Source organism: Macrobrachium nipponense, chromosome 19 (assembly GCF_015104395.2).
Source record: "Macrobrachium nipponense isolate FS-2020 chromosome 19, ASM1510439v2, whole genome shotgun sequence".
Taxonomy (NCBI): domain Eukaryota; kingdom Metazoa; phylum Arthropoda; class Malacostraca; order Decapoda; family Palaemonidae; genus Macrobrachium; species Macrobrachium nipponense.
This window is the reverse complement of record NC_061088.1, coordinates 52,562,863-52,575,841: the sequence shown is the minus strand read 5'-3', so window position 1 is coordinate 52,575,841 and position 12,979 is coordinate 52,562,863. Positions and strand designations below refer to the sequence as shown.

Genomic DNA, 12,979 nt, shown 5'->3' with positions numbered 1-12,979 from the left:
TAATCCAAACACCAAATATATGAAGAACATAACAAATAATTATGACGACAAACCAAGAGCCTCTAAACCATTGGAGAATAGATTAAAACCTGATATAGAACATCTAAAATTAGGAACAAGTAGCATATCAAAAATAACAACTTCTAAAATACCTCCGTGGAGACATGCTAAAATAGAAATCTGTGAGAAATCATTTAATAAGAAGGTAACAGATGCACAATTGAAGAGTGAATTTCTGTCACACCAGGAAAAACATAAACGGGATATTAGTATTTATACAGATGGTTCCAAGTCGAAGGAGGGTGTAGGCTATGCTGTAGTAACAAAAAATATAAAAATAAGGGAAAAAATTCCAAAAATATGCTCGATATTCACTGCAGAGATTAATGCTATATTAGAGGCTATAAAATATACCTTTATGGTGGGAAAAGCAAACGATACCTTTGTAATATACACGGATTCTTACAGTGCTTTAGAAGCGCTAAGACAATACACAGTTTCTCATCCCGTAATTGAAGAAATAAGAGAGTGGATAGATATAATAGTAAAACGGAAATCTATAAATATAAAACTCTGTTGGGTCCCTTCCCATGTGGGCATAAAGGGTAATGAAGAGGTGGATAAAGAAGCCAAAAAGGCAGTAAAAAAGGAGTCTATCAAAAAAATACAAATAGGTACCTTACAATGACATTAAAACAACAATAAATGAATACTGTCAATCAAAATGGGAAAAAGAATGGCTAGAATTGAATCATAAATTAAAGCATATTAAATCATCTGTACAACCTTGGAATAGACAACAATGTCAAAGAAGGGAAGATATCATATTAACAAGATTAAGAATAGGACATACATACTTGACACACAAATACTTGATGTTGCAAGGCGAGGAAAGACAGGCCCCTTACTGTGACCATTGTCGTACTCTGGTCACAGTCCGTCATCTGCTAACTGAATGCAAAAAATTCGAAAGAAAACGAAGATCCAATAACATATATAATATCCCACTTGAAGAACTATTGGGAGAAAATGCCCCACTTCAAAATATAGTAAATTATCTCAAAGAAATAAACCTGCTTTATATGATATAACACGTCTTATAATTTCATAGTTATACAGTAAGCGCTGAATGGCCTTTGCTGCCCCAGTGCTTGGTGTTACACCTAAACTTTATAAAACCAACCAACCAACCAATCCCTCAGGAGTGAAGTCCTAGCTAAATTGCACAGTGCTCACCAGGGGGTCACACCCATGATTGCTTGTGCTGAATCTTCACTGTTTTGGCCAAGGATAACACTAGCAATTACAGCCATGCAAGTGAGTTGCGGTGCTTGTAACTGAATTGCTCCTTCAAATCCCAGTGCACCTTCTACACCTTTGACTGCTCCTACACACTTTTTGAAAAAAAAAAAAAAAAAAAGGAAAGTGAACAAAAAAGAAAATAAATGCCTGACTGTACCCTCAGGCAAGGGAACTCGAACCCAAGACCATGGAAGACCACGGTACAATGGCTATGGCACAGTCCAAGGTTGGAGAACAATGTTTGAATTCAGAGTATCCTTCTCTTAGAAGGGTTGCCTGCCAAGACTAAATGGGCCCTTCTGCCCACTGGTTTGATTTCAGAGTGGTTTCTCCTAAAAGAGCTTCCTGGCAAGGAAAAGGGTCTCTTCTACCTTAACTCGTGTAGGCAGGGAGATCACACCCTGAAGTGAATGTTGCTAAGAAAAGCAACATTACCCAACTACCCATGAGTATGAACCCCTGTAAAACTTCGTTAGAGTTTGATTTTGAAATTCTACTGCATACCGTACAATGGGCCGTGGAGGAAACTGTAGAGACTGGAGTGACAAAACATGGTGTAAACATTTACATTCAACAAAAATCTTAAGATAATTGTAACAGAAATAAAAGTATGCACCTATAGACAATATAAGATCATTATAAATCACTGTGAAAGCTAGAGCCTCTGTCCATTTAAACCCTTACCCTACATTCCTGAATTTTACTTCGAATCCCCATGATTTAGAGATTGTAGTCTCAAGGGTCACTGGGAAGTTGTTCAGATTTCGTTAGAGCTCGTTGCAGCTTAGGAGAAATCGCAGATGTTAAAAAAGTTTTATTATCCTCGAAAGCTTGCGATCTAGTCGGCAGCTAGAAAAGTTATGTGTAGACAGACAGCAAAGATTCGTGTCCATCAGCTCTCTGGAACGTAGTTTCCAAAAATATTTCTGAAATACAGGCTGTCTAGAAAGCCGAGGTTTTGTCCAAACAGACATTCTCCTGCCTCTCCTTTTCTTTTCATGTTAATCAACATAAACAGTAGTACCAACTTCTGGTCTCTCTTGCTCAAAGGCACATTATAATTGTCGTGTTTTACATGACAGGCCCTCTTGCATTTCCTTAGCGACCAAGTGTCCCTTCCTTGGACTTTCCTGGATCTGAGACCCTCTTTTGTGGTTTCCTGGCGTCAAGATGCCTTACTCCACTTTTTCTTGGTGGAGCCCATATGCCACGGTTCAGCAAGGTCAACTTAAATGACAAAGTCCCCATATAGGGCCCCTATGTTGACATAATCTAAAGGATAATAGGTGAAGATCCTAAGCAGAGAAACAAAATGATAAAGAACAAATGAAGAGAGGTGAGACTTTCATTTTTAGAAAAGTGGAGTGGAAAGCGAGGTTAGAAGAGAAAACAATAGGCAGAGATGGAAGCGGGTGACGAAAATTCTTCATTCCACTAGAAATGATTATCACATATTTCAATGTTATATATCTACACAAAAGGTCGTTCAAAGGAAATAAAATACTATTCACTATTGTTATAAAAAAAAGATTATACATAATTGGCTATAGTCAGTTTCAAAGTACTCGAATTTTGTGCACAAAGGGCAATATTACAATACAATATCTCTGATATAGGTAAAACAAAAATATAGTAAAATATATTGTTTTCCTATACAACAGAAATGTGGTATAATAATAGCGTATAATGACAGCCATGAAAGGAATATAGTCCCTAAAAATAATAATCAAGTGTATACTCATCTGGAATAAACTTTTATGTCAACAAAATAACAGATTATAGAGAGCGTTGAAAAGAGAGGAGAAGATTTACATGTAGATCAGTTCTAGCTCGGGGTATTAAATCGTTCAGAGCCTCCTTTGTGTGGACATGCATTTTGGTTGTTGCAGGTACTGAACGCAGATCAGTTAGATCTGATTCCAGAATTAAATACAAAGTGCCAGATCAATTACAAGTGCATCCTGTATTGGAAGCAGTGAAATGACCAGTAGCACTGCGTGTTGGACCGCCCAGCAGGATATTTGTGAACTTGTGCAACTTGTTTAAATATGTGCATCGACTGAGTTGTGTTGCTAGAGATGAAGTGAATTATACATGAGACCTTGATATGCACGGGCAATCTAGGCTCGGTGAAATAGAATAATTTTGAAACTTGAGTAGAAAGCATCTGACACCTGTTAGGAATGTGATGAAATGCGTGTGTAAAGGTGTCTTGTTTTAATAAGTATGTATGTAGATTTGGAACCAAGTACTCTTATATTGTATAGCTGAACAGAATTTCATAAATTTACGCATATGCTGGGCCCTACCAAGTCTCATCGTCTTCACTCTACCTCAGTAGGGAAGGTCATGCAAGTCATTAACCTATTTGTCCAGTGATTATAATGAGCTCGGCGTGGGGAACGTACAGGTGAGAAATAGATTAATTGGTTCAATGAACATCACGCATAGCATGCACAAAATGCTGCTCTCTTTATATGAAAAATTTTCACTATTCATGGTAATTACTTAAAACAGACTATTGTCTCTGTCAATATCAATAGGCTTTGCTGGATCACCAGAGAGTTACTCAAAGTTTTTTCACTTGAATTATAATGTGATTTCCGTTTGAGTTAGAATAATGGTGGAAATTTAATTATTTCTTACCACAGTGTATAAGTTCAGGTTTATCCCCACAAGAGGTTGCCTTGTTTACCATTGATCAGGATAGAATATACTATCTAGTTCATTTGAAACTAAGCGTGGTGTATCCAAAACACGAAATTCGGCAGTAAATAGATGTATCGAAGGCCTTGCTGATTTTCAACGGAATCACTAATCATAACAATAAAAGAAAATGAGACCGGGAGTGGTTGCTACATGGGGGACCATCATATATAATGTGGGTTGTTTTATTATTATTATTATTATTATTATTATTATTATTATTATTATTATTATTATTATTATTATTATTATTATTATTATTATTATTATTATTATTACATGATACTTAAAACATTCAATGTGAATGAAAATTATATAGTAGCCTAAATTCCCTGTATATCTGGGATTCTGGTTATTGATTCAGTTTAGCTGATTAACTGGGATACTGTAAACCAACAAACCCAGTTATCTGTTTAGGTGGACACCATTCTTCATTAGATGTCTGACAACTGCTTTCCTTGTGATTTGCGGAAAGCACATCATATAGTTGACATCTTTTGGGAGACTGCCTTTTGCTGTTGGGATTAAGAGTTGCACACGTAATGACATAATTCAAGATGTCTGTGATGTCATTATTGGTCAATGATTTTCGCCATAGGAAATACTTGGTTTATTTGTTACCTTTCGAGCGATGTTAATAGAACTGCCAGGATGTGGTTTGGTCCTGGTGTTGATCTAATTCTAGAAGAGCCAGTTTCCATTTCAGTCATTACTTCTGTGCAGTAAATAGGGCCAATTTATGGCCCTTACCTCAGTTATTCAGCGCTTTTTTTTCATTATATTCTCCTTGCAGCATCAAGGAGTTTTATGGTTTTTCTCTGTTAGAGTTTGAATATGATGAATAGATAAATGATTACACGATTTTGTTTTCTTATATCTTGGAATTTCGTAAATTTCCTCCAGTTTCACTTTTAGATCCTTAGATTTCATGTCATGTATTTTCTGGCTCTCTTTACCCCACTATGCAACCGCCTCGGCACTTTTTTCTTCTTTGTCCTAAGAACTGAATGGTTGAGTGCCTGGGTGCTGGACGTTTAACCTAAATTTCAGATTCATTTATAAGCTTATCTATATTTACAATATCATTTGAAATGACTTAAGATTGTCATATATAATAATGAAAGAGTGCACCAGAAAGTACTCGACAGACGGGGACTGTCACAGCTAGCACTCTTGGATACTGGCTCTTCACAAATAGATTTGTCGGTTAATCTAGTATGCCAAATCTTAGGATGTGTCCAACTACATTCAAAGATGTTCAGGTTAGTTAAGATCCCCGGAAGCCCATTACTAATCGAAATCGAAATTCGAATCAGGGCCGTTTCTAGCTACAGGCGGACCAGGCAATTACCTAAGGCCCCCAAGCCACCGGGGACCCTCAGGGTAGCTTGGAAAATTTAAATTTCCCAAGCCACTTGGGAGGGCCCCGATGAAAAGTTGAAATTTCCCTTAGAACATTTTTTCATTTTAAAATTTTAAATATTAAAATTTAAAGATTTTGTCATGTACGCCTTATATTAAATGTATCTGTGACAATTTTTATTTATTAGCATTTGTGTAATTAATTGCAGTTGTTTACATTTTACAGATTTCTGTGTTATATAATTAGTTAGACCCACCATTCCTGTTAACGAGAGGATTAAACAGAACAAACACACAGTAATGGCATCAAAAAGAGGTTACCCCAGCGGCGCAGAAAAACGAAAGGAAAAGAAAACTGACCAAGAAAAACGCTCAAAAGATAAAGGTAAGTCATTTATTTTATGATTTAAGGAAATATTTTAAACGTTTGCTTTTTATATGGTTTCTAATATAAGGGACGCTTTGCTGAAGATCAGGGGAGTGACAGATCCTCTGTCCAAGGTTGAAGCCCAAAGTTTGGCAGAAGAGGTGGGGTCATACTGATTTAACATTTGCACAGTCGTATAGTATGTCATTCTACACCATGTGAACCATATCAGCAAGCTCCTGCAGTCTCCCAAAATGCAGCTTGATGTGGCAGTTGACCTCCTCACTAAAGCAAAAACATTTCCCACTAACTACAGAAGAACTGGCTTTGCTTCAGCTCAGGCCTCTGCTAAAGAGGCTGTACTCAAAAGATTAAGAACCACAAACAAGCACTTTGCTTATGAAGCCCCACATGAGCCCATTGCAGATGCCATGAAGAGACTGGAAGCAACATTCCTTAATGTTGTTGTCGACACAGTCACTGAATCCTTAACTGATAGGTTTGAAACACTGGGTTTAATGAGAGACAGATTTGGAGTGCTGCTCAATTTCCAAAAACTGGATGATCAGGCATTGAGCAACCAGTGTGACAACCTCTGCATGACATTAGGCACTGGAAATGAAAGTGACATTGATGGAAAGGAACTAGCTGTGGCAGTCAAAAACTTGTCAAGCTTACCCTCAGATGACATGACTGCTCTTAAGCTCCTCACCTTTCTTCACAAAAAACATTTGGAGGAACTGTATCCTAATCTGTGGGTTGCCCTGAGAATCGCCTGCACTCTGCCTGTGACTGTGGCGGCCTCAGCAGAGAGGAGCTTCTCAAAGCTGAAGCTCATCAAGACCAATCTAAAGTCTTCCATGGGACAGGATCGACTCACTGGTCTTGCAATAATCAACATCAACCATGAGGTGGGCAAGCAGGTGTCATTTGAGGACATCATTGATGACTTTGTGAGTAAAAAAAAGCCATGAAGCAGACATTTTGAGGACAATACATTGTTACTGTGAATAATGTGAATTATTAGTTGCTTTTCTGGTAAGTGTGTGACTGTGATGTTAATTAAGCATTATTTTAAGTGTTGATTTTTTATCTTTGCACTTTGAAATATATGTGAAACAAATAAATGTGAAGTATAATAGTTTCTTGCATCTTAGTAAACCATCCAAAGGGCTAGGAATAGCTTCATCACCGTTTGATAAACCCCTCGGGGATAAATGAAATACCTACCTACCTATCCATCTAGGACCCAAAACAGCATCTTGCCTAGGGCCCCCAAACAGCATCTTGCCTAGGGCCCCCACAAAGCTAGAAACAGCCCTGAATCGAATCTTCTTATATTTCCGTCACTGCAATTAGGGGGTGTGACTGCCTTTGTTGTCGTATAATCAAAATATCAATTTTTATGATGTTGCTCATATGAGAGTGCAGGACCCCCTTCAACAAATATTTATATTTCCTTTTAATCCTGTGTGAACTTTCTGACTCAGAGAGCGAAAAGCCTAAAACCTTTCCAGTGCTTCCCAGACACTTCTTGAGTCACAGTTAAAAAGCAGATACAGCACAGTGACTAGTTTGCTTCAGCAGTAGATAAATGTAGAAGAGGAGTCTCGTAGTTTACCAATATTTGACTCGCTTTTGTATACTCCTATATACTCCATCGTGTGATTTGGAATTGTCGGTAAAGAAGAGATGACATAAAAGAATATAGTGGAAGATCATAAAAAGAAAATGATAAAATAAAATAAAAAAGAAGGACAAGGGAAAAAAGAGAGAGAAATGAGAAAGTTAGGTCTTTTTCAGCTATTACTATGAACGTGTGATGAGTATCATTGTTACACAGACACACACAATATATATATATATATATATATATATAATATATATATATATATATATATATATATATACGTGTGCTACATACAAAACATTTGGATTCATCCCACATTTAGAAGTAATGATCGAAAAAGACTTTAACTTTCCGTTTATTGTCAAGGATTTTTGGACACGATTTCTATCTGATTAAATAGTGTTCATTTGAAATATGTAACGCAAAGCTACAATACAGAAAGAAGAGATCAGTTTTTAGAAAAGTAAAATTAAATTATCAATTAATAATTAATAGATAAAATTGTAAGTAAATAATTGCAACGCAATCATTTATTTTATTGACATAAGTGGAAATAATTACTTGAAGCACTGAGAGACCAGCAGCTCCTTGAACATCATGGACGATGCAAATTATGATACTGTTTTAGTGAAGGGGAGGGGGCCGCCCACTGAGGATTATCATATATATAATATATATAGTATATATATATATATATATATATATATATATATATATATATATATATAGATATATATATATATATATATATATTATAAGGTTTATTTGCCACGAAGGAAAAAAAATGAAAAAACTCGTTTTTTCATTTTTTTCCTTCGTGGCAAATAAACCTTTATTTATACATAGCATCACGTTTTATATACTTCGTGATAAAGTTATTTCATATATATATATATATATATATAGATATCATAATTATATATATATCTGTGAGGTGTGTAGCTTGACTGTACATATGTTTAGATTTTCATATCTTATAACTTACGTATACGCAGCCTACTGTCCCACTATTTTCATCTCTGCGTCATTCCTTTTTAATCTCATACTATTCAACTCCTTTAGGTTTTATTTTTATTTCTGTTCCGCCATTTATTTATATCCATCGGATCCTCTGTTTTGGCCAGAGTAGCTTCAGTGCTGTCATTAACATAGGCAAAATTTGCCATTATCTGAAAGCAACTTCACTAGAACCTATGCTTCTTCCTTATCCTTATGTGGATGGTGGATTTAATGGGGGAGGCACATGGTCAGGTTCCCCCCCCCCCAGCCCCATGGATATAAATAATAGAGCATTGCTTTCTTTCAGTAAATCATTATTAGTAGCAAACATTTGCCTCGTTAATGATTATTTCAACAATAACATCAACAGCTGTATTACAATAATAACAACTATAACTGTACAACAACAAAAACACCAACTACCACTACTGATTTATTGAAAGAAAACAATGCTCTATTATTTATATCTATGGGGCTGGGGGGAGGGGCACCTGACCAAGTGCTTCCCCCATTAAATCCGCCATCCACATAAGGATAAGGAAGAAGCATAGGTTCTAGTGAAGTTGCTTTCAGATAATAGCAAATTTTGCCTATGTTTATGACAACACTGAAGCTACTCTGGCCAAAACAGAGGACCCGATGGATATAAAGAAATGGCGGAACAGAAATAGACCAGGAGCGAATGCAGATAAAACAGAGTGCATGCTTATAGGATTTAAAAAACCTAAAGGAGCTGAATATTATGAGATTAAAAGGAATGACAGAGATGAAAATAGTGGGACAGTAGGCTGCGTATACCTAAGTTATAAGAATGAAAATCTAAATATGATAGATCAAACATGATTTGAGACGCTGTTACCTAGAAATGGAACCTATAAAGGAATACTTAACTATAGCTATGTTCAAGATGCCTGTAAAATGTTATATAAACAGTTATAGAAATTGTAGCAATCTCTATAATGGCGCAACAAACTATATACTGAAGAAGCTGCAGCGTTTATCTTCTTCTTCTTCTTCCTAGCTTAAACCCATTTTTATATGGGGTCGCCATTACGAATGAGTCGTCTCCATCGATTTCTGTCTTGTGCCTCGTTCTCATTTATACCTTTCAATTCCATATCTTCCCTTACACAATCACGCCATCTCTTTCTTGGTCTTCCCTTCTTCCTTCTACCCTGCACTTCCATTTCCATCGTATGTCTTCCAACATGACGTTCCTCCCTTCGTAACAGGTGTCCATACCATTGAAGCCTTCCTTCCTGTATTTTCTTCGATATTTCAGCTACCTTTGTTGATCCTCTTATATACTCATTTCTAATCCTATCTTCCCTTGTTACTCCCGACATCCATCTCAACATTCTCATTTCTGCTACATCCATCTTTTTCTCCTCTGTTTTCCTCATACTTGCCGTTTCTGTTCCATATAACATTGCTGGTCTGACCACCGTCCTATGGAACTTTCCTTTCAATTTCAGAGGGACCTTTTTGTCACAGAGTACCCCTGATGCAGACCTCCAGTTATTCCATCCTGCCTGAATTCGGTGTCTCACCTCTTGGTCCATGCTTCCACTATCCTCTAATACGGACCCTAAGTACTTGAACTTCTGTACTTTCTTTATTTCTTCCCCACCCAATCTTATGCTACTTCCACCGTCCTCAGTAATACTAGAACACATATATTCGGTTTTTGATCTGCTTATTCTCATTCCTCTCTCCTCAAGTGCTGCTCTCCACCTCTCCAACCTCCCCTCCAACTCCTCCTTCCCCTCTGAACACAACACAATGTCATCCGCGTATAATATGCACCATGGCACTGCTTCTCTAACATCCCTGGTCATTACATCCATCACGATGTTGAAGATGAATGGGCTAAGTGCTGACCCCTGGTGTAATCCAACTCCTATCTCAAATCCATCCGTCTCACCAACACTACTCCTCACTCTAGTATACACATTCCTGTACATCTCCTGAATAATTCTGACATACTTTTCCGGCACCATCTTCTCCCTCAAACATCTCCATATTTCTTGCCTTGGCACTCTGTCATAGGCCTTTTCAAGGTCTATGAATACCAGATGCAGGTCTCGTTGTTTTTCTCTGAATTTCTCCATTAGCTGCCTTATGCAAAATATTCCATCCGTTGTGCTGCTTCCCTTCATAAATCCTAACTGTTCCTTCCCTATTCTAACTTCCTCTCTCAGCCTGCTATCTATGATTCTTTCCAAAATCTTCAACGTGTGAGACATTAGTTTTATACCTCTATAATTCCTGCATTCCTGGACATCACCTTTACCTTTAAATATGGGTATCAATATGCTTTCCCGCCATTCTTCTGGTATCTTTTCCTGTTCGAATATTTTTACCATCAGATCATACAAGATGTCTACCCCTTCCTCTCCTAAGGCTTTCCAAACTTCGACTGGGATTAAGTCAGGTCCTGTTGCCTTCCCATTTCTCATTCTTTTTAAGGCTCGTATCACTTCATCCCTAGATATCCCCATTACCATTCCCATGTTTGCTTGTCCATCCTCTCTTACAAGTCTTTCATTTTCTTCATTTAGCAGTTGTTCGAAATACTCTTTCCATCTTTTCAGGATGTCTTCTTCCTTTTTTACGACAGTACCATTCCTATCTTTCATTTGCTTAATATGGGTGATGTCCTTTGTTCTTTTATTTCTTACTTTTGACAGTTTGAGCATCTTACTGCAGCGTTTATAAGGAATAAAAACAGCCAAATTAACAGTGAATAAGTCCCCACGAGGCAGTTATGTGGTCTTTCTCATTGAGTCTCATTGGTTATTTAGGACAGAGAAACTAGAAAAATGACTTTTGAATACATACACCCCGGAACTAAACTATCGAATTTAACGACATTTAACAAGAAGCCAAAGCCTTGTCTACTCAAAATCAGTAATATCACGGAAGAACGAGTTATCCAAGAAGACTGTAAACTGCGTCCGACAAACAAATGGATGCATGATGGGCTTAGTTGCGGTGGAAAGGAGGGCATCAACAAATAAACAAGAATGATGACAAAAATGAATATAATGATGAAACTAGCCAAATAATGATATAAAATCAGAGAACACGGCAACCACATTATTGAATTAGCCATCAAAATTAGGTGAAAACTTGGAAGAACTAAGAAGAAAGGAGACATACCAACATCGAAGAAAATATTTTATTTGCATCCATATATATATATATATATATATATATATATATATATATATATATATATAGTGTGTGAAGCTACAAATGTCCCTTAATATCCAATTCGCCCTATCTCGGAATTAATATATTTTCATATATGTTAACTGAATGGGAATCCACGAGAGGACGAAATTATTACCAAGTAAAAAATTCCCCTTCTATTAACATATGTGATAAAAATTCGCACACACACACACACACACACACACACACACACACACATATATATATATATATATATATATATATATATATATATATATATGATTATAATCACTTTAGCACGTGATTCATTTATCCACAGTTTAGAAAATAGAAAATATTTCCTTAAGAATTGGATGGGAAAATTCTCTTCATTCTTTCAGATTAAAAAGAGCGATGGAAATGTTCCTTTACCTGAAGTTTTTGGTGGGCTTATTTACTTCGTATATATATATATATATATATATATATATATATAGTATATATATATATATATATATATATATATATATATATATATATATATATATTAGCCGATGAAAAAAATACCTCTGCCTTATAGACTAAACGAGGATGGATAAAATGACCTCCAAAAATAAACGCGAAAGATGAAGATAAATCTCATGCATTCTCACAATATTTCAAATGTCATCTCTCATTAACAAAATTTCGCGCTTTATTCTCTTCCATGTTGTTTTGAAAATACTGCCATCTAGTGGGAAGTGTAGAAAAGTCTAACTTTCGAGTAAGAACTGACAGCTAAAAATTGTATATTAGTCACAATATCTGGTGCAATATGTTATATATGGTGAAATCTGAATGGTTTAAAATGCTGCTGGTGAAATTACATGTTCAAAATTAAGTGTTTTTCCCAATTTCAGAACAAATTAGTGTTCAACCAAAAATGGCGGATGGAGTTCAGGCACAGCCCAACCTCCAAAACAATCAAGGTATGTTTGCTTTTGAATTGTTCCCCTGATAATAACATGGGTTGTCAGCGGTAATGCGAGTATTGAAGTTATCAGCGGAATCAGTTTTAATAGTTCAACTACAAACATAAAATGCCAATGGCTGCCACTTCTGAGGTTCAGCGACTTGCCGCTGCGGTGTTCGGACCATAGGTAGAACATCGTCTGCTGGTTTAGTGATGTTATACCTAGTACCTATGTTGCGTTATAACGTCATTCATACATATCTTATTTGTCACCGTTATTAACCTCTGGGGAAATTATGTCATTCATTTTTTTCTGTGGTTGTACTGGAACACAGCTGACATGTTGGAATTGTTGGTTAGGTTAGGAAGGACGACGTTCTCTTTCGTCACCTTTCGGGTCGTCGTAGCTACAGCTGCTGTAGGCCTACTAGTGGGTTTTAGTGGATTAGCTACTCGATGCAATTTAGCCGCCATCTCTCCTTAA

General features: G+C 36.6%; 1 protein-coding gene and 1 long non-coding RNA gene across 2 annotated transcripts in view; both read left to right on the top strand.

Moving 5' to 3' along the window:
* The first annotated feature begins 5,991 nt into the window (after positions 1-5,991).
* On the top strand, positions 5,992-6,711 carry LOC135211682 (uncharacterized). Its single transcript, XM_064244946.1, has one exon. The coding sequence runs from the start codon at positions 5,992-5,994 to the stop codon at positions 6,709-6,711; it is 720 nt and encodes a 239-aa protein (XP_064101016.1).
* A 5,548-nt stretch (positions 6,712-12,259) lies between these two features.
* The window catches only part of LOC135216950 (uncharacterized), a 303,951-nt gene continuing 303,231 nt past the window's right edge, over positions 12,260-12,979 (top strand). Inside the window, exons 1-2 of the long non-coding RNA XR_010314988.1 lie at positions 12,260-12,306; positions 12,443-12,511. This is a non-coding gene — a long non-coding RNA (uncharacterized LOC135216950). The remainder of the gene's footprint in view (positions 12,307-12,442; positions 12,512-12,979) is intronic.

What these genes read in the sequence shown, in the direction of transcription:
- LOC135211682 (XM_064244946.1), top strand. Translation starts at nt 5,992, where the DNA reads ATGCAGCTTGATGTGGCAGTTGACCTCCTCACTAAAGCAAAAACATTT.